The 22337-nt window shown below is 45.2% G+C and overlaps 1 protein-coding gene and 1 pseudogene across 2 annotated transcripts; both read left to right on the top strand.

Annotated features, from left to right (window-relative positions):
- The first annotated feature begins 6548 nt into the window (after positions 1 to 6548).
- On the top strand, positions 6549 to 9441 carry LOC129013066 (protein FRG2-like-2). 2 transcript variants are annotated; one of them, XM_054449470.1, is made up of 4 exons: positions 6549 to 6778; positions 7043 to 7117; positions 7347 to 7424; positions 7747 to 9441. In XM_054449470.1, the coding sequence occupies exons 1-4, from the start codon at positions 6601 to 6603 to the stop codon at positions 8259 to 8261; spliced, it is 846 nt and encodes a 281-aa protein (XP_054305445.1). In that variant the 5' UTR covers positions 6549 to 6600; the 3' UTR covers positions 8262 to 9441. The 2 variants fall into 2 exon arrangements, with proteins under 2 accessions (XP_054305445.1, XP_054305437.1); XM_054449462.1 differs by having other exon boundaries at positions 7040 to 7117.
- Positions 9442 to 11137: 1696 nt separating this feature from the next.
- On the top strand, positions 11138 to 12392 carry LOC129008981 (double homeobox protein 4C-like; annotated as a pseudogene).
- Positions 12393 to 22337: the final 9945 nt, after the last annotated feature.

The raw sequence follows: 22337 nt of genomic DNA, 5'->3' as shown, positions 1-22337 counted from the left end.
TTGCAGGAATGGAAAACAAGTTGCTAGTTGGGGTGTCTCTAGAAGCACTGGCTTCAATGAAAAAGAAATTATAGCCCCCAAATAAAGAATTATTTGCTTCCATTTATCTGCTCTTCCATTTTAGGAAATTGTGGGCACCAGCTCAGGAGAGGCAGCAGGAGCCCCAGCCCGAATCTCTGGTCTCCTTTAATCAGTTCTGTGAGAGAAGATTCTAGGGTGAGGCCAGACCTAGACGAGGCCTTAGAAAAGGGTGGATCTGGGCAGGGCTTGAACAGAAAGCGGACCCCATGTTTCTGATGTTCATGCTGGTGGATTATTTCCAGTTCTATCTTTCCTAAGCCTGCCCAAAAGAGACTTGACTCTTAGAGCTTGTGTAATTTTAATCTGTTTTAGCCACTTCCCTGACAATTTTTATAACACATGATAACAAGAAACTTAAGCAAAACTCTTAGGGTTTTTTAGGACAATTATATGAGAAGCTAAAAACTTATTTTTACCAAGATAAAATAAATAGAAATAATCACAACAATAACAATAACTCTTCTGTCCATGAATAGCCCTTCAGGAGGAGACATCGGAACCCAAGGAACAGTGGAGCACATGCAGCGAAGGCCCCCTGTGCAGCTCCCTTCTCTCTTCCGACTACAGGATGCTGAATTCAGCTATTAATCCATTTCCCTTCCGACTACAGGATGCTGAATTCAGCCATTAATCCATTTCCCTTCTGACCACAGGATGCCGAATTCAGCTATTAATCCGTTTGCTCTAGATGAAAAATTTCTGGACAATAGAAACCATGAATTCATCTGTTTTTCTGATGGTCATGCCATGTAGTTTAGATGTCCCCTCCAAATCTCATATTGAATTTTAATCCCCAATGTGGCAGGTGGGGCCTGGGGAGGAGGTGGTTGAATCATCGGGTGAGTCCCTCATGGCTCTGTGCCGTCCTTGTGATAGGGAGTACTCGCGAGATCTGGTTGTTTAGAAGTGTGGCCCCTCCTTTCCTCATCTTTCTTGTTTCTGCTTCTACCATGTGAGATGCCTGCTTCTCTTTCACCATGATTGTAAGCTTTCCAGGCCTTCCCAGAAGCAGACACTGGTGCTATGCTTCCTGTACAGCCTGCAGAACCATGAGCCAATCAAACTCTTTTCTTATAAATTACCCAGTCTCAGATTTTTTAAATAGCAATGCAAGAATAGCTTAATACAACATATGAAAAGAAAGCAATTGATATATTTACCAGTTTGAGTATTTAACAGTTTGAGTCTCCAGACCTCTGCCTTGCTTCAACTCAAAGAACGGGAAGGGAGCAACCCCCATCTACTGCTCCTGATCATGGGAGAATCTTCAGTTCATCTTAAAACATTTCAGTCAAAAGCCCTGTGTTTTATGTAGAAGAAGGAGGGTATCTGAAAGAATGGGTCTCTTTATTTATTTATTTTTCTGAGACAAGGTCTCTTTCCTTGTCATTCTGGCTGGGGTGCAGTGGCTCACTGCAGCTTTGACATTCTGTGCTCCAGCAATTCTCCCACCTCAGCCTCCCAAGTAGCTGGGACCACACGTGCACACTACCACAACCAGATAATATTTGTATTTTTGGCAGAGATGAGGTTTTGTTTTGTTGAGCAGGCTGGTCTTGAACTCCTGAGCTCAAGTGATCCTCCAGCCTCTGCCTTTCAAAGTGCTGGGATTACAGGTGTGAGCCACCACACCCGGCAGATGGGACTTAACTGATTTTAATCAGGGTACCTGAGCGTGGAAGACATGCCCTTTATTTTTTCCTAATACAATATTTGACAGGTATATAACTATGATTTTTTTTATTCCTGTGATTCATAAGGATATGATAGTAAAAGGCCTTGAAAGCCTGTGGGAAAAAAGTGCTATATTGTGCTTGAAACCACCTTTTACTCTGAAAGCAAGTGCCATCCAGGTACACCTGTTGAGAAGATATTTTCTCCTGTTGCATTTTAGCCAAACAGCTGAGTGTGTCTTGAAGTTGTGTTTAGATTTTTAACAGGACAAGTGTATTTTCTAAGACCCCAAACTCAGGAGTGGCCATGGGGCAAATCACAGCTGCACACATAGAATGCATGCGCAGCAAATGCATTTCTCACCCTGAACCAGGGGTTGTTCCCCCTGGGTGCACACGGGAATCACCAGGGCTTTTAAAATTACCTAAACTCAAAAGGCAATAGATAAATGAATTCAGAATCCCTGCGGTGGGACCTGAGCCACAGTGCTGTTTAAAGCTCTCTGGGTGACTATGGGGTACAACCAAGCCCCCAAACTGCTGCTTTAAATCAGCCTTTTCTGGTGAACTAGTGGCAAATGGGTTCCTGAAATGAATGGTTTAAATCAGCCTCTTCCGGTGAACTAGGGGCAAGTGGTTTCCAGAAATGAATGGTTTAAATCAGCCTCTTCCAGTGAACTAGTGGCAAGTGGGTTCCTGAAATAAATGTAAAGATTTGCTCTTGGGTTGTGGTCTTCTGATCTTACCAGCATTACCTACTTTTCTTTGCCAAACTGACCTCTGCTACACATTTTATTCCTGATTCAATCCAGTTCTACTCATACCAAATGCATAGTATGCACTAGGTGCCCTTGCATTGCTGAACCTCACTGTGGGGAGAGGACTTTGCTGAAAAATAATTGCATCCTAAAAAAACTCAAAATACTGGACTCGAATGATCCTCCTGCCTTGGCCTCCCAAAGAGCTGAGACTGTAGGCATGAGCCACCGTGCTTGGCCTATACCCTAAAAAATTAAAACTGTCTTACTTACTAAATTGATGTAAACATGGGAAGACCTAGAAGGTCACCAAAGTGTTAGGACATAAGTAAATACCTTGGAATATTAATATCCATCTGATGATGCCCTGAGCAAACATGTCCCACTTTAAAACAATACAAAACAGTGCTATTATTCTGAGATATGATGTTAAAATTTTGTGCAAATAAGTAATATTTAAATTTGTATATATGTATAACGTTCATGCAGAAAGATGTGTACAAAGAAATCATGTAAAGTTCAATGAATTATTACAAAGTGAACACATGTGCATAACCTAGAAATAGAACCAGGTTCACTGATGCCCTGACATCCACTTTCTCTCCTTTTGTTCCCCCAAAGTCACTAAGATCTTAAGAGCTAACATTGTAGATCAACTTCGTATTATTATACATGTTTTATTACAGAAAATTTAAAACATACACAAAAATAAAAGAAACAGTACAATAGGCCTGTTACCCAGCCTCAACAACAACTAATAACATGCCGATTTTGTATTATCTATACTTCAACTCATTTCTCATACAGACTTCATTATTTATTATTTTTTTTTCTGATAAAAAATGTGTGCTCATTGAAGGTAAAATCTTGGCTGAGCACAATGGCTTAAGCCTGTGTAATCCCATCACTTTGGAATGACAAGGCAGGAGGATCATTTGAGGTCAGGAGTTTGGGAGCAGCCTGGGCTGCATAGTGAGACCACATCTTTATTAATTTTTTTTAATTAATCAGGCACGGTGGTGCACGCCTGTAGTTCCAGCTACTTGGGATGTTGACATAGCAGGATCCCTTGACTCTAGGAGTTTGAGGCTACAGTGAGTTGTGATTGTGCCACTGCACATCAGGCTGGGTGACAGAGTGAGACTCTGTCTCAAAAAATAAATAAAGGTTCGACCTTAACTAGCTTTTTACACATAAACACACCCATATAAACAATCCCTTTTTTAACAATAGAAGTACCAAATTAAAAATCATTAATATGAACTGATTTTTAACTCAGACTTCATCTTTTAATAAGTTTCTTTTTTTTTTTTTTGAGGTAAGATGTGCACTCATTGAAAGGTCTAATCTTGGCTGGGCACAGAGGCTCACATTCATAACCTCATTACTTTGGAAGCCAGAGCTCAGGAGTTTGAGACCAGCCTAGGCAACACAACAAGACCTCACTGGGGCAAGATAGTGAGACCTCATCTCTACAACAATTTTTTAAAAGTTAGTTGGGCATAGTTGTGCACACTTGTAGTCACAGCAATTTGGGAGGCTGACTTGGGAGGATCACTGGAGTCTGGGAGGTCAAGGCTGCAGTGAGCTGTGATTGCACCACTGCACTCCATCCAGAGGGACAGAGTGAGGCTTTGTCAAAAAAAGGTACAATTTTAACTGTACGTGTTTGACACATCAATACATCCATATAAACAATCCCTCTCTTAAAAATAAAAGTACCCAATTTAACAGTTATTAATATTCATGGGAATTACCTAGAAATTTTTTGTTTGTTTTGGTTTGGATTTTTATTGAAAGGGGACACCTAGAAATGTTATTTAAAATCTAGATTTTGATAAAAATAAGCCTGAGTTTTTTCTTTTTGTGAGACGGAGTTTTGCTCTGTCTCCCAGCTGGAGTGCAGTGGTGTAATCTCGGCTCACTAAAACCTCTGCCTCCGGGGTTCAAGCAATCCTCCTGCCTCCCAACTAGCTGGGATTACAGGCGTGAGCCACCACATTCAGTTAATTTTTTTTTTTTTTTGTATTTTTAGTACAGATGGGGTTTCCTTATGTTGGCTAGGCTAGCCTTGAACTCCTGACCTAAGGTGATCCACCCGCCTTGGCCTCGCAAAGTGCTGGGATTACAGGCATGAGCCACCGCGCCCAGCCAGGCTTGAGTTTTGCCTGAGAATTTCTCTTTCTAAGAAAGTACATCATATGGCAGTTACAAGGTCTCTTTTATCTAAAATATATAGAATTTAATAAATAAAAATTTAAAAAATTTACCTGAGATTAAAGGACAAATCAAAACACATGTGTAATATGTTGTCTATAGGAGTATATTTTAACAATGACATAAATTATTAATAATCACTAAATGTTATAATAATTTATTAACTAAAATGAACAAAATTTCTATTATGATATCTATGAAAATACTTTCTTAGAGTAAAATATTCTCATATCTTGAGAGGGCACTCGTTAAAAACAGCAAAGATGTGGAAGTCGATGTCTTATCAAGTACTTACTATCACGTAAGTAGCAGACCCCTCTTCACCCCTTTTACAGAGTTATCCAAAAAGCAGTCATTTACACAAGAGCAGACAATTTTCCTAGCTTTCTATTGAGTTTACATGTTAATATTGTCACAAAATTTAACTCAATTTTCTTATAAAATTACCTGACCGAATTTTATATATTATATCAAAATTTATTTAGATGTCAAATAAATTTTGATATAATATTATAATATATAACGATATCATATTATGATAAGTTCCATTTACATTCAGACAATTTCCCTAGGCAGTGTCTGTCTACCACTGATTCTTTTCTCGTTCCACTGTTTGCACAGGCAGCACAGCTGGGAAAACACAGACTCACCAAACACAGCCTCTTCCCCCTGTCTTTCTCCCCCTTAGGGAATCAGTTCATCAGTCAATCAAGTCATTTAGGACTGGAGGCTGAGTACTCCCTAACATAGAAGGTCTTATTCCTGCTGCTTTCCTCAGCAGAGGGGGAGACAAGAAGGTCCTTTTAGGGGACACTTGCTCGGACATAGACTAGGCTAGTTGGAGGGCTCTGACCAGCAGGGACAGACTCCGCCGCAGTAGGAAGGGATGAGGCAGCTATTCTGAACCTGGAGCTCCACCACACTTTGTCCCGTCTCACTGAGGTAATTTTGAGAGGCTGCCCTGGAATATGGTGGATGTTGAGAAATAATGTGGGCTTTGACGGGATTCAGGTGGTGTCCGCGGTGTGAAGACAGTAGCTGAATGTTCAGAATCTAGGCTGTTTTTCTTGTGATCAGTTGGGTTACCTGTTTGAGACCAAGTCCACTTTTACGAGGGAGGCTGAATAAATTCCACAGAACACAGTGGCGCTCCCAGGATGACTGAGGAAGGGTGAGAAAGGAGGAAAGTTTTTCCACCTAGATTTTTTGCTACCTCATGAATCAGGGGCTGATTAGGTTAGCACTGGCGCAACCTAATCAATTCAATTTTATTGCATTTGATCTAATTATCGTCCCCATTTTTAAGGTAGGAAGGGCCATTTCATTTGGTATTTATTTTTTCTCTGCATTTTTATTTCATCATATATGGGTGGATCTAATACAATCAACAATAATTTGACATTTGTTGTTTCCAAGCATTTAAGAAATTATAATATCTATGCACACAATGTTAACACTATGTATAATAAATTCTCTTTCTGTGCAAAATATATAACATATGTCAATATAGGCATGTTTAATTGTGCATCTTGAAAGGTGAACAGGATCATAAATACTTCCAGGTAGGAACTGGGACAGAAATCGGAAAAAAGATTCCCTGATCTTCCGGTCCCTGTGCTCCCAGTTCTTTGTTTTCTTGACACTATAAGATCCTGAAAATGTCTCCCCTTAACTGTCTCTAGGTCCCCAGTAGAACCACAGCAAGAAATTTCTGATTGAGGCTCTAAGAAGCGGCAGGAATGAGAAAACTCTTCAGCCAATAAGAGTAAGCCACGCCCAGCCGAGGGAGGTATAAAAGGCAGGTCTTTCAGAATAACCTACACTCTGCCTTTGGACGTGTGAGAGAGCGCACCTTTGACTTGAGCTTCAACATGGGAAAGGGAAATGAAGACCCCGATCTCCCCTGCTCCTCCATCCAGTGCTCCACTGACCAGCCCCCTTTCCAGCAGATCTCCTTTACAGAAAAGGGCTCAGATGAGAAGAAACCATTCAAAGGAAAAGGCAAGACCGCCTTCTCCCATTCCAGTGAGAAGCACACACAAAGGCAAGGTAAGGCCTTGGGCTGCTCCTGTGGAGGCTGGAAGGAGGGTTGGAATCAGGGACACTGAGCTATATGTCTTTAGTAGGGTTTTATTTTGAGATTTGGGGATGGGAAATGGCTTAGTGCCCTCAGGGAACTTTGAGAAATGTGTTCACTCGTGACGCTGGCAGAAGAGCTTCACATGAAAGACTGATTCGCAAAAATGCATCAGAAATAGACTATGGGACTCTGCCTAGGGAGAGGTGAGTCATCTAAACTTTCTTTCGCAGCAGGATCGGAGCCCAATCCAAACAGGGAGATTTCTGAGGAAACCAAGCTCAAGGCCGGGAACAGCACTTCTGGATCAGGTAAGATTTGGCTCTTTCAAGGTGAGAAGGGACAGGGCAGCAACACAGGCTCCCCTGGCAAGGAAACTGGGAGCTGCTTGGCAGCCAGGGCCATACATATCCTGGACACTGGAGAACAGACGAGAGCTGGGGTTTGGTGGTAACCTCAGCTCCTGTGTGTCGAGGATGGACTAGGAATTTCAGGATGCTCAGTTGGAGGCACTTTCTCAAACTCTCATTGTGTTCACAGAACCAGAGTACAGCTCATATCGGGAAAACTGCAGGAAAAGAAAAATCAGTTCCAAGGACAGCTGCCAAGACAGAGCAGGTAGAATCTTGGTGTTTGTTGGTGGTGGTGGTGGTGGTGGTGGTTTTTTTGTTTTTGGTTTGCCCCAAAAGGCAAATAATCAGGAAAGTTTTATACGAGGCTTGAGCAGAAAGGGAGTTACTTATTGACAAGTAAATTTTTGAGATCCTAGCACTCTGAGAATATCTGGGGACTCACAAGGGGTTCAGCCTCACTTCATTCCAGTGCTGAGATAGGAAGGAGTGGGAGAGACAAGTGGGGTTCACCTGGGTGCACAGGGGGTTCTGGAAATGAGGGTCTGTGGGGACTGCTCTGGTGAGTCTCTCACATGCTTTCTTTGCAGGGAACTGTCCAGAAGAGGAGTGCAGCTTGACGTTGAATAAAAAATCAAGATCCTCCACCGCTGTGCACAACAGTGAAATCCAGGAGACCTGTGATGCCCACCACAGGGGACGTTCCAGGGTTTGCACTGGGCGCAGCGAGCGGCATAGGTCTCGGGCCCTAGGAGTCCAAACACCATCACTTCGAAAAAGCTTGGTGACCTCTGTGCGAGCTATGTCAGAGGCTGTTTATCAAGACCTAGCCCAGGTGTGGGCACAGCAGATCCATTCTCCACTGACCTGTGAGCAGCTGACACTGCTCACTAGGCTCTGGGGGCCTCTGTGTGCCCAGGTGCAGACCTTGTATTCCATGGCCACCCAGGCAGCTTATGTCTTCCCTGCTGAGAGCTGGCTTGTCCCAGCCACACTGCCTGGTCCTGGGGATTCAGCCCTGGATAGAGAAGCCCATCCCTTCCCTGGGCAGGAGATAACTGAGCCTGTCAGTGGATCAGATAAGGCTAAGCTGGGAGCACCCTGACCCTATTCAGCAGAGATGCAGCTCTGGGAATGAGAACAAGGACCTGCTTCTTCTCAGATTCTTTCAGGTGACCAGCAGTGACAATTTTAGATGCACTGTGTTAATAAATGACAGAACCTGAAGAAGTCATAGGAAAGAAACTTGAGCAGTATACTCAGAATGGTGAGCCCTGCATTTTGCAGACCACTAAGACTATAGACAAATTTTATATTTCATGTTAGACATTTGATGCCTTTTGGATGTCTGATGACACTCGTGCATTTCTATATAATCAGAAAAATATTAGGTTGTAATTGTGAATTTGCATATTTTAGATTGTAGAAAAGTAAATATAAAATTATATGCTCTTTTTTTTTTTGAGACAGTCTTGCTATGTCACTCAGGCTGGAGTGCAGTGGCACAATCTTAGCTCACTGTAACCTCTGCTTCCTGGGTTCAAACAGTTCTCATGCCTCAGCCTCCCAAGTAGCTGGGCCTACAGGCATGTACCGCCATGCCTGGCTAATTTTTTTTTTCTTGTATTGTTAGTAGAGTTTTGTCACGTTGGCCAGGTTGGCCTCGGACTCAAGTGATCTGCCAGCCTCCGCCTCCCAATGTGCTGGGGTTACAGGCATGAGCCGCTTTACCAAGAAATTGCTTCTCTTTTAATTCAGAAAAGGTTGTAGGCTCTCACTCTTCCAGCCTGAACCCACGGAGTACTAATATCCACAAACCATTAGTAGCACTCCCTGTGGGAAAATGTCTATACATTTTTACAGTTTGCATAGTAAAATTACTATGCAAGCTGTTTACTTTTAATATTTCTACATAAAATTTATGTCACGATATATTAAATGGTAAATGATTGTACTTATTTATTCATCTGCCTCATGTTTTATTTCATTTTAAACATCCTAAATTTATATTTTATTGTATTTTATACATTTCAATTGATTGTACTGTATTGCAGGATATGGAGATTTCACCACATACTACAATACAGTGTATTTTGTTATATTTGACGTATATTCTACTTGTATTTTGTACTGAGATCATACAATCTTTCATTATCTAAGTGTATTAATGACTTGTTTGGTTGCTTTATAATTTTCACTTTATGTAATAATGAAATAAACAATGTTATTTGGAATTTAAAATTTCTTTCATGTGGAATTTGTATTTAATAAAGATGTGAAAAAGAGAATGTCTTATCTTCACTTCTGCATCATCCTAACTCTGACCTCCCCACAGTCCACAGCTCTTGTCATAGTCCGGGAATAGTGTTCTGTCACTACAGGAAACGGGGCCAATTCAATGGTAATACACAGATATAAATTGGAGATATAGAGATTTTATTCTCGAGCACTGCAGTATAAAAGAATCACAGTAACTCGCGTCACACAATTTTTGGGTTGACACGGCTTATGAGTTATGCTTATACTACGCTGTAGAATAACTCTGAAATAAATTTATGTCTATTAAACAAATGCACATACATAAATAACATGTCTAAATAACAATATACATATCTTAATGAAAATGAACTTTATTGCTAAAAATTTTAACACACAGATACACACAATGGGATCATATAATGTTGAAAAATAGAGATGGGGAGAGGAACAGAAACAGAGAGAAAAGGAGGAATGGAGTTAGAAAAGGACAGATGGACAGAGGGACATTGGAAAGGAGAAAGTGGGGAGTGGGGAGGAAGGGAGGTAGGGAGGGGGGAGGGAGGAAGGGAAGGACAGAGAGAGAAAGGGAGCAAGAGACAGAGAGAATAAGGCAGAGAGAAAAGCGGTCTTCTGCCTCCAGGACCAGCAGGACCTCGCGCTCCCGGAAAATGTTGGGTGCCCAGTGCAGGCTAAGTGCTTGGCCCACAGCCGCGTCTGCCTGCGGGGCGCTCACGGGCCCTCTGGATCGCCCGCCTGTGTCACTTCACCCCGGAGCGATTCGGACGAATTCCGCCTCCCGAGGAATGATCGAATTGCCCAGAGAGCAATGAGCCGAGACTCAGGTGACTGTCCGTTTTTCATCCACATGGTTCACAGATGACATATCCCCACGTTGAGCCTGCAACAGAGCGCGAGGGGGATAGTCCTGTCCACACAGGAGTCACACTCAGGCCCACCCCTTTGCCCTCTGCAAAGGGGCCTGTTGCTCAAGTGTCTCTGGCACCCGAAAGCGTGACCATGTTGACTGTTTGTTTCCCGAGCTCTGTGGGGACCCAGAAACCTCCAGCGAAGCGTGGAAAAGCAGCATCCTGTCTTCGCTCTCCTTTCCAGTTTCCAAACAGGCCACAGTGGAGACTTCCCTTGTTGCAGGAAACAGGAATCCGTGGTCAGGCCGTGATGCATGAGACGTTTCTTTTCTCTGTAGTTTCGCTCTCCTTTTCTACGTGAAAATGAACGAGATCCACACCCCTGCGTGTGTAAGACTATCACGGCAACGGCAACATCCACAGGCATTGCCGCCTTCACGGAGAGGGCCTGGAAAACTCAAGACTGTCATGGAAGCTCAGTTCCACACTCCACCCTTCAGGGTGGTTTCTGCCTGAAAACTGGGAGTCAAGACAGCGGCTTCCAGTTTCCATAGAATTACTGGACAACCTCAGAGAGCCAGCTCCCGAAGCCCCTTTCTCCCCTCCAATCTGGCCCTACACCCACCCAACCCACAAGGCCCTGGTCCCTGTGGTTTTCGGCTTCGGAGGGCGGGCTACCCCGGGACCTTGGGCCCCGAACTCCTGCGTGTTCATAACGGGGTGGAGGTGGTAGGTCTTTCTAAGGGTCTCCTGGCTGCACCTGCCTGCAGCGCAGAGGCCGGCTGAGGTGCACGGGAGCCCGCGGGCCTCTCTCTGCCCGTGTCTGTCCGTGAAATTCCGGCCGGGGCTCCCCGCGATGGCTCTCCCAACACCTTCGGACGGCCCCCTCCCCGCGGAAGCCCGAGGACGAGGACGGCGAAAGAGACTCGTTTGGACCCCGAGCCAAAGCAAGGCCCTGCGAGCGTGCTTTGAGCGGAACCCGTACCCGGGCATCGCCACCAGAGAAGGGCTGGCCCAGGCCATCGGCGTTCCGGAGCCCAGGGTCCAGATTTGGTTTCAGAATGAGAGGTCACGCCAGCTGAGGCAGCACCGGCGGGAATCTCGGCCCTGGCCCGGGAGACGCGGCCCGCAAGAAGGCAGGCGACAGCGGACCGCCGTCACCGGATCCCAGACCGCCCTGCTCCTCCGCGCCTTTGAGAAGGATCGCTTTCCAGGCATCGCCGCCAGGGAAGAACTGGCCAGAGAGACGGGCCTCCCGGAGTCCAGGATTCAGATCTGGTTTCAGAATCGAAGGGCCAGGCACCCGGGACAGGGTGGCAGGGCGCCCGCGCACGCAGGCGGTTTTTGCAACGCGGCCCCCGGCGGGTGTCACCCTGCTCCCTCCTCTATCGAGTTCACCCACACAGGGGGGTGGGGAACGGCGCTTCCCGCACCCCATGTGCCCTGCGCGCCTGGGGCTCTCCTACAGGGGGCTTTTGTGAGCCAGGGAGCGAGGGCCGTCCCCGTGCTCCAGCCCAGCCAGGCCGCCAGGCAGAAGGGATCTCCCAACCTGCCCCGGCACGCGGGGCTTTGTGTTCCCTGCCCTGGCTTCTCCGGAAGTGGGGCTCTCCCACCCTCAGACTCCTCGGAGGCCTCCGCACCCCAACAAATGCCAGGAGGACCAGGACCCGCAGCGCGACGGCCTGCTGGGCGCATGCTCGGTGGGACAGCCTGGGCCGGCTCAAGCTGAGTCACAGGGGCAAGGTGTGCTTGCGCCACCCATGTCCCACCGGAGTCCGCGGTGGGGCTGGAGCCCCAGGTCGCCAGGGCGGCGTGGGAACCCGAAGACGGGGCTCCTCCACCTCCGAAGCTCGCGACCCCGAGGCCTCCGCGTCAAGCACGGATGCCAGCCATCAAGGCGCCTCCCAACCGTTCCAGGTGCCGGGGCGCTCGTCTGCACTCACCTCCTGCCTGTTAGATGAGCTCCTGTAGACCCCAGAGTTTCAGCAAAAGGCACAACCTTTCCTAGGTCCGGTGTCACTGGGGGAGCTGAAGGACGTGGAAGAGCCCGCTCTGCTGGAACCACTCCTCAGCCAGGAAGAACACCGGGCTCTGCTGCAGGAGCTTTAGGACGCGGGGTTGGGGAGGGGCGGGGCGGGGGCAGAGCGGCGGCCTCTCTTTCGCGGTGAACCTCTGGCTCGGTATGGAGAGGCGTGTCTTCCCTTCCAGCTGACCTGTCTAGGCTCCCTGAGTTCCAGGTCCGGCGATAGACTCCACACAGACGAGGGCTGTCATTCTTTCCTGAGCATCCCGGGGATCCCAGGGTCCTTCCAGGTACCGGGAGGTGGACTGTCTACTGCGCACGCGCGGGTTTGCAGGCAGCAGCCTAGGTTTTCTAACCAGCCCAAGCGGAGCTCTCATCCCTTTTTCCCCCGCGTTCTTCAGTCAGGTTGGCGGAGACCTCAGTCCGCGAAACACTGGGCCGGGACAGAAGCCAGGCCAGTTCTCCTTTCCGGGGCTCGACTCCTCTGCCCCTTCGCTCACTATCACTTGCCAACCCGTGTCCCGCCAGCCTCCTCGCCAGCACCATGGAGCGCCTTGCAACTAAATAAAGACCCGAGACCCCGCGCAAACCGGGGTGCTGCCATTTCCAGGCAAGAGAGAAGGCAGGCAGAGATGAGGACAGGAACGGAGACAGAGTGGGACGGAAGGATGGAGCTAGGAAAGGATGGATGGACGGAGGGACCCTGGAAGGGAGAGAAAGAGGGAGAGAGGGAGAAAGGGAGGAAAAAACCGGGGGAGGGAGGGAAGAACAGAGGGAAGGATGGACCGAGGGACAAAAGGAGCAAGAAACAGAGAACCGAAGGCAGAGAGAAAAGCGGTCTTCTGCGTCCAGAACCAACAGGACCCAGCACTCCGTGAAAACGTTGGGTGCCCAGTGCAGGCTGAATGCTGGGCCGACAGCCCCGTTGGCCAGCGGGGCGCTCAGCGGCCCTCCGGATCGCCAGCCTGGGTTACTTCATCCCGGAGCGATTCAGACGAATTCCGTTTCCGAAGGAATGAGCGAATTCCCCAGAGAGCAATGAGCCGAGACTCAGGTGGGTGTCTGTTTTTCATCCACATGGTTCACAGATGACATATCCCCACGTTGAGCCCTGCAACAGAGCGCGAGGCGGATAGTCCCATCCACACGGGAGTCACACTCAGGCCAACTGAAGCGTGATTCTGGATTCCACGTTTCTTTGCCCTCTGCAAAGATGCCTGTTACTCAAGTCTCTGCCGCCCCCCCGAAAGCGTGACCATGTTGACTGTTTCCCGAGCTCTGTGGGGACCCAGAAACTTCCAGGAATGCGTGGAAGACCAGCATCGTGTCGGTGCTCTCCTTTCCAGTTTTCAAACAGGCTATATGGGAGACCCCCCATTTTGCAGGAAACAGGAATCCAACCTCAGGCCGTGATGCACGGGATGTTCCTTCTCTCTGTGGTTTTGCTCTCATTGCCTACATGAAAATGAACGAGATCCACACACCTGGGTGTGTGAGACTATCACGGCAACTGTGACACCCACGCGCTGGCAATACAGTCGGCAGCCTGGTCCCGGGACAAAGGTACTGACGGACATCCAGACACACCCCACCACAATCACTAGCAAACCCACTCCCAAACAGACACACACGGGGGCACGCGCGGGAACACAAGCATACACACAGACACACAAAGACAGACAGCTTGAAGAAGAGCAAGGGACCGAGGGATGGAGAGATAGAAACGGAAGGAGAGAGAGAAACAGCGATAGAGAGAGAGAGGGACGGGGAAATTGCGAGTGAGAGAGAGAGCGAGAGCGCGGGCAAGGTGGAGAGGGAAGCAGAGAAAGGGAGAGGGTGAGGGAGCTAGAGAGGGAGAGCAACAGAGCCTTGGAGAGGGAGGCTCTGCTCTGGTAGACAGGGGCCCCTTTGGCCAGGGTAGGGTGGAGGGTGCCTGGGCCAGGCTAGAACAGGGGGGCAGGGCCGCCCACGCGGGAAAACCAACGGAGCCCTGAGACGTGTTTTTGCTTGGATTGGTTGGTTGCTTTGGGGGTGCGTTTCCTAGCGTCATTCCTTTGTTGGCTCCTCCCTGTCCTCTTGGTGCTGTGGGCCCTGAAAGTTGTCGAGTGCGCCTGTCCCTGTGGCGGGAGCAGTGGCGCCGAGCGTGCCCACGGCCGCGGCTTGGGATTCTCTCGCGTTCAGGGTGGTATGGCCGTAGACAATGGCAGTGGCACCTGGCTGGCCCAAGAGCCCGGTCCAGCTACGCGCGCCTGATTCCAGGCGTCATAACCAACCCGGGGCCGCGAGGCTGGGATCAGGCACCCGGGAGCCGCTTGCCCGTGGCCGGGCTGCTCTCCCCGTCTAAGCCCAAGCACCACCAGTCGCGGCGCTGCGCTTTCCGCCTAACTCCCAGAGCGTCCCGCCGTCGCCGGCGTCCAGGCCTCGCGCAGGACCAATGTGGCGCCGCCCTGCTGTTGCTGGAGGGCGCCGAAGCCTCCGTCCCTTGCCCAGGCTTCCGGCTCTCGGGGCTGCCGCCCTTCCTCCCACGCTCCGGGCCTTCCCCGGCTCCCGAGCTCCCAGCTTCCACCACAGGACGGCTCAGGACGGGTGTGCTCATCCCTTCACTTTTCAACTTTTTGTTGTTTCTATTGATATTTTATTGTGCTATGTCTTGAAATGTTGTTGTAGTTATTACTTTTGATTGGATATTATTTAGTATTTCTACTTTGAATAAGAGTAGTTTGCACACCACACAGCTATAGTGTTATAATATTCTGTTTTGTTTTGTATCCTATTAGCAGTGAGCATTTTTTTTACCTTTAGGTGATCATTTATTGCTCATTAATGTCCTTTTCTTCCTGATTGAAGTACTCTCTTTAGCATTCCTTTAGGACAGACATGGTATTCATAAAATACTTCAGCTTTTGTTTGTCTGGAAAAGTCAGTATTTCTTCTTTTTATTTGAAGAACATTTTCACTGTATATGCTATTCTAAGGTAAAAGTTTTTTTCCTTTAGTACTTTAAATATTTATTGCTTCTCTCTCCCGGCTGGTAGGGTTTCCACTGTAAAGTCTGCTGCCAGACATGTTGGAGCTCACCGGTATGTTACTTGTTTCTTTTCTCTTTCTTCCTTTAGAACTTTATCTTTGAATTTTGGAAGATCTATTGAATGCTTTGAAGTAGTCTTTTTTGGGTTAAATCTGCTTAATGTCCTATAACATTTTTGTAGTTGGATATGGATATCTTTCTCTAGGTTTGGAAAGTTTTCTGTTATTATCCCTTTGAATAAATTTTTCTACCCCTACCTCTTTCTCTACATCTTCTTTAAAATCAATAACTCTTAGACCTGTCTTTGTTAGACTATTTTTCTAGATCCTGTAGGCATGATTTGTTGTTTTTATTCTTTTTCTTTTGTCTCTTCTGACTATGTATTTTCAAATAGCCTGTCTTCGAGCTCACTATTTCTTCTGCTTGATCCATTGTGCTATTAAATGGCTCTAATGCATTCTTCAGCATGCCAATTGCATTTTTCAGCTCCAGAATTTCTGCTTAATTTGTTGTAACTATTTCAATCTCTTTGTTGAGTTTAGCTGATAAAATTTGGAATTTCTTTACTTTGTTATCTTAAATTTCTTTGAGGATTTTTTTTTTAATACAGCTATGTTGAATTCTCTGTCCAAAAGGTCACATATCTCTTTTTCTCCAGGATTTGTCCCCGGTGCCTTATTTAGTTCACCTGGTCATGTTTTCCTGGTTGGTGTTGATGCTAGTAGATGTTCTTCAGTGTCTGGACATTAAAATCTTGGGCATGCAGCACCATATGAGAGGTTTAAAAAATAAAATTAAAAAAGAGAAAAGGTGAGTATTTATTGTAGTCTTCACTGTCTGGGCTTACTTGTAGCTGTCTTTCTTGGGAAGACTTTTCACATATTTGAAAAGACTTCGGTGTTGTGATCTAAGCCATATCTGCTTTATGGGTACCTTGTACCCAATAATGCTGTAATTCTTCCAGACTCAGAGAAGTCCCACCTTGACAGCCTTCAACAAGATCCAGGAGAATTTTCTGGATTACTAGCCAGAGACTCTTTTTCTCTACCATTATTTTCTCTCAAAGATACAGAGTATTTCTCTCTGTTCTAAGGCACCTAAAGCTGGGAGAAGAAAGACACAAGCACCCCTGGCCACCACCACTATGACTGCCCTGGATCAGACCTGAAGCTAGCACAGCACCGGGTCTTGCTCAAGTCCTGCTGCATGAACCTTCTGACGACTGCCTATGTTCACTCAAGGCCTTTGGTCTCTATAATTAGCAGGTGGCAAAGCCAGCCAGGCCTGTGTTCTTTCCTTTAGGGCAGTGAGTGCCCTCAGTCCCTGGCTGGGTCCAGAAGTGCCATTCAGAAGTCAGGGAGTAGAGTGAAAAATTTTAGAAGTCCACTTGACATTCTATTGCATTGCAGCTGATCTGGCACTCAAACCATAAGACATCGTCCTTCCTATTCCTCCCTTCCTTTCCTAAAGGCAGAGTAGCCACCACCACCTCAGGCCACAATGAGTACTACCAGGCTACCACCAATGTTCCCAGAAGGCCCAAAGCCTCTTGTCAGCTTGTGATGAATGCTGCCTGGCCTGGGACTTGCCGTTTTCAGGGCAATGGGCTCCCTACTGGCCCTGGGCAGCTTCATAAATGCCAACCAAGAATCAAGTCCTAGAATCAGGGATTCCGAAATTTTGCTTCGTGTTCTACCCACCTCTGGCCTTGCTGGTACCTAAGGGGCAAGACAAAGTCCCCTTTAATTTTCCCTCTACTTTTCCCAAGAAGAAGGAGTTTTGCCTTTTAGCCACCACAGCTGGTAATGTGCTGAGTTCACCTAAGTCTAGCAAGTCTATGAGGGTCATCCAAGGCCCTTGATGTAGTACCTGGGTATGGCTGCTGGTTATTCAGAGCCCAAAGGTTTTCAAGTTTGCAGGCGATAAATCCTGCCAGCACATTTTTCTTTTGTTCAAGGCAGCAGGTTTCCTTCTGGCCCAGGGTGTGTCTAGGAATGTCTAGGAGCCAGAGACTGGAAAGGAGGCCTCAGGATTCTGACCAGTGCACTAACTTGCTGTGATTGAGCTGGTGTCCAGGATGAAAGACAAAGTACTCCGTACTCTTTTCCCTACTCTCCTCAAGCAGAAGGATGGTGTCCCTTTTGGAACCATGAGCTGTGCAGTCTGGTGTTAGCGGAGTGATAATGTCAGAACTCCTTTGGCTGCCCCAGCTGGTGTCTCAGTATGTTGCATGCCCTCCCCACCCCAGTCCACTGTCCCTGGGCCAAGTTCAGCCCTAGGCCTCACCTAAGAGTTGCAGTCCTTATGGCTTAGGCTGCCTTTCAAGTTTTCTTAGACACACAGAGTGCGGGAGCCCTTAGTTGCCAGGTTTCCAAACACTCAAGTTCCAACCACTGGAATCTGATTCCCCTCTGGCTAGGGCTGGTTTAATTGATCCCTCTGTGGATGGGCATTAACTGCATTTGGTCTGGTTTTCCTTTCTGCTCTAACAGGACAGCACTGAGTTCAGTGCCTCACAATTGCTGTGTTCTCCCTCCCGCAGAACCCAGAGTTGATCTCCGCACTATGCCATCACTGCTGGGGATGAGGAAATGGTGATTTCAGGACTGTTTTTTCTGTCTCTTCAGTGCCTCTTTCAGTGATTTGAGGTTAAAACCAGGTACTTTGAGTACTCACCTGATTTTTGGTTCTTATGAATGTATTTTCTATGTGGATATTAATAGTTGTTCATCTGGTGTCCTTGCAGGAGGGATAATCAGTGGAGCCTTCTTTCTGCCATCTTGCTTTACTCTTACACCCAAGAATCAGAATGCATAACTTTTAATAAGAAAAGCTTTCAGAACTCAGGAAGGACAAGGAAGACATTCTGGTTCTCCATGCTTAACAATGGACTGTTTCTTCAACTTAGGTGCTTAGCACTGACTAATCAGGGATTATCATAGATAATTTGACTTGAACTATGCCGTTCATTCAAATTTTTTATCTAGACAATTTAAGTACTAGCTGATTTGGCATGAAAATCTGGCAAAGTATTTTCTTGGTATTCAATTGATTTTTATTCTGCTTGAGTTAGCAGTTTTATTAACCAGTCAGTCTCTTCATTAATGTTCTGGGAATTCTTACCCAGTTCAAATAATGTAATTCTAAAGTTCTCAAAAACCTGTATTCAAGAGTGCTTCTCAGGGCCTTCTCCATCCTTTCATGAACCTCCTTAAAGATACAATATTCCAGGATTTTGCAGGCTTGTAAAGTTTTCAGAAACTGCCTCAGAATTAAGCAATTTACAGTGGAAATGACTTTAAACTATCATAGTTAGACATAATTGGCAAGATAATTTTATTTTTTACAGGCGTGCGCCACCACGCCCAGCCTCTAAAGTTAATTAAATAAAACTTTATAAATAAATTTATCAAATGTTGTCATCTTTTAATCCCAGATTTTTTGAACCTGTGCTGTGCATTTTCCCCCAACTTTCTTTATTTATCTAGTTTTATGTAGTTTTTTTTTTACTTCTTCAATTTGAAATCTTTAAGTAACTTCAAACCAAAAAAAATTAAAACACATTTTTGTGTCTTCATAAGTTTTATCATCAAAAGCATATGTTCACAAGCCTGTAATCCCAGCACTTTGGGAGGCCAAGGCAGGTGCATCACTTGAGGTCAGGGGTTCAAGATCAGCCTGGCCAACATGGTGAAACTCCGTCTCTATTAAAAATACAAAAATTAGCCAGGTGTGGTTGCGAGCACCTGTAATCCCAGCTACTTGGGAGGCTGAGGCAGGTGAATCCCTTGAACTGGGGAGGCAGAGGTTGCAGTGAGCTGAGATCATGCCACTGCATGCCAGCCTGGGCAACAGAACAAGACTCATTCTCAAAAAAGAAAAAAAAAGCATATCTTGCTTTTTATACACTCTGTATGCAGAATTGTTTCTCTCATATCTAGTAATTAAGTCTTAGGAGCCCCAATTTTCAATGAAAACCCTAAAAAGTGATTTTCAACTGTCTTGTATTAGTATTTTTAGATAAAAACCATTTTATAACTTTTAAGAAATATAGTTCTTCAAATTACTGTTTATTAACAGAACTAAAGATATTTAGGTTTTCTATACCATATACAAGTAACATGTCATGGTATATAGACCTAAACTAATTTTTAATGGTTAATATTTCACTATTTTAGCTTACAAATGACTCAAGATATTTTTTGGTTATGTATTACTTAATTTAACATGATTTTAAGATTTTTAATTAATGAACAGAATTTTGAAACTATGACACAGGTAGCATCCGTAATGTCTTCCCTCAGTAATTCTAGGTCCCAAGTAGCCACATGGCACCCAGGAAAACTATGAAGATCAGGGCCTGCCTGAGTCCATTAGGACTAAAGACAAAGCTGTGAAGGCTATAACTGGAGGATCCAACCCTGCCTAAAATAGCCAGGAGGCAAAACAGGAAAAGCACAGAAAGAAGGGGCTGATTGCTTGATTCTGGCTTGTAGCTGCTGGTCTAGGCACTGAGAACATGTCTCCATACTTCATCATGGTCACCTATCAAGACCCATGAATCTAGAAACTTTCAACAAAAGACATAAGCTCACAGTTAAATCAAGCAAGTATCTAATTATTTTTAATGGATAATTGTAAAGCCATTTCTATTTAACTAACGATTTAAGAATGAGCTTTATTTATAAAATATTATCATATAACATGTAACACATATAGACATACAAACACACAGGAGCAGATCTTACAGCTTTCATAAAGGATTTTAAAAATTTTTTATTTTAGGTTTGGGGGTACATGTGAAGGTTTGTTACATAGATAAACTCATAACACAGGGGCTTGTTATACAGATTATTTCATAACACAAGTATTAAGCCCAGTACCCCATAGTTATCTTTTCTGTTCCTCTCCCTTCTCCCACCTTCTCTGCTCAAGTAGACCCCAGTGTCTGTTGTCTGTTGTTTCCTTCTTTGTGTTCATAAGTTCTCATTATTTAGCTCCCACTTACAAGTGAGAACACGTAGCTGCATAGTATTCCATGGTGCATGTGTTTGTTCTGTGTAGGAAACGTGTGAGGAAAGAAAAGAAACACACAATACTTTTAAAGGTAAATAGACTTTATCCCGAGTATATGGCAATATAGATATAATAAGCAAATGATACAATAAACAAATTTTAATGGGAAGGGGAGAAGGGAAAAGATATATACATACATATATATATATTTACACTCACCAGACTATGGAGGATTCATCACCAGACTGGGAAGCAACAGCCTGGGATTCAGAATTGGCCACTAGTCCGTGCACAGATGAGGAGGGGTCCCATGAAGCTTCGGCGCACTCTGGGAACCAAGCTCTTTTTGTAACAAGTTGTTTGTCATGAGGCCCAGTCATGAGGGCCCTTCACAACTGAGCTCAAGGAACACAAAAAGATCAACTTGTTTTTGCAATTGCCTGTTGTTTTTCAATAACTGTTTTTCAATAACTGTTGTTTTTCAATAACTGTTTCTTCGAAGCAGCACTGGATGAATGCCTCAAGGGGCTCACACAACTCGTTCCAGGACTTAGTGACCATTGTTTGTGTCCCTGTTCAATTGAGTTCAAATTTAATATTTAACTTTTCTTCCGCAGTGCGCCATATTATCTGCATCCAATCTGTCATCATTGGGCATTTAGGTTGATTCCATGTCTTTACTATTGTGAATAGTCCTGCAATAAACATTTATGTGCTTGTGTCCTTATGACAGAACAATTTATATACCTCTGGGTATATACCCAGTAGTGAGATTGTTGGGTCAAGTGATAGTTCTGCTTTTATGTCTTTCGAGGAAAGCACTGTTGTGCTTTCCACAATGGTGGGACCAATGTACACTCCCACCAACAGTGTATGTGTTCTCTTTCTCCACAACCTTGCCAGCATCTGTTATTTTTTGACTTTTTCATAATAGCCATTCTGACTGGTGTGAGATGGTGTCTCACTGTGCCTTTGATTTGCATTTCTCTAATGATCAGTGATATTGAGCTTTGTATTCTATGGTTGTTGGTCACATGTATGTATTCTTTTGAAAATTGTTCATGTCCTTTGCCCACTTTTGAAACATTTTATTTCCATAGGTTTTAGGACAACAGAGGGCATTTGGTCACATTAGTAAGTTATTTATTGATTTGTAAGATTTTGGTGCATCCATCACCTCATCTGTATACACTGAACCCAATTTGTAGCCTTTTATCCCTCACCACCTTCTCCCCTTTCTCCCTGAGTCCCTAAAGTCCATTGTGTCATTCTTATGCTTTTGCATCCTTATAGCTTAGCTCCCAATTATAAGTGAGAATATATGATGTTTGGTTTTCCATTCCTGAGTTACTTCACTTAGAATAATAGTCTTCAATCCCATCCAGGTTGCTGCAACTGCCATTAATTCATTCCTTTTTATGGCTGAGTGGTATCCCATCGTACATATGTACCACAGTTTCCTCATCCACTCATTGATTGATGGGCACTTGGATTGGTTCCACATTTTTGCAATTGCAAATTGTGCTGCTATAAATATGTGTGTGCAAGTATATTTTTTGTATAATGACTTTTTTTTCCTCTGGGTGCATAGCCAGTAGTGGGATTGGTGGATCAAATGGTACTTCTACTTTTAGTTCTTTAAGGAATCGCCACACTATTGTCCATAGTGATTGTACTAGCTTGCATTCCCACCAGCAGTGCAGAAGTGTTCCCTTTTCACAACATTCACACCAACATCTATTATTTTTTCTTATGTCCATTCTTGTGGGAGTGGGGTGGCATTGCATTGTGGTTGTAATTTGCATTTCCCTGATCATTAGTGATGCTGAGCATTTTTGCATATGTTTGTTGGCCATTTGTTTATCTTCTGAGAATTGTCTCTGACCACACTGCCAAAAGCAACCTACAAATTCAATGCAATTCCCATCAAAATACCATCATCATTCCTCACAGAACTAGAAAAAACAACCCTAAAATTCATATGGAACC

The sequence above is a fragment of the Pongo pygmaeus genome, chromosome 1, assembly GCF_028885625.2.
Source record: "Pongo pygmaeus isolate AG05252 chromosome 1, NHGRI_mPonPyg2-v2.0_pri, whole genome shotgun sequence".
Lineage (NCBI taxonomy): Eukaryota > Metazoa > Chordata > Mammalia > Primates > Hominidae > Pongo > Pongo pygmaeus.
The sequence above is the reverse complement of the archived record's forward strand: the minus strand, read 5'-3'. Positions and strand labels throughout refer to the sequence as shown.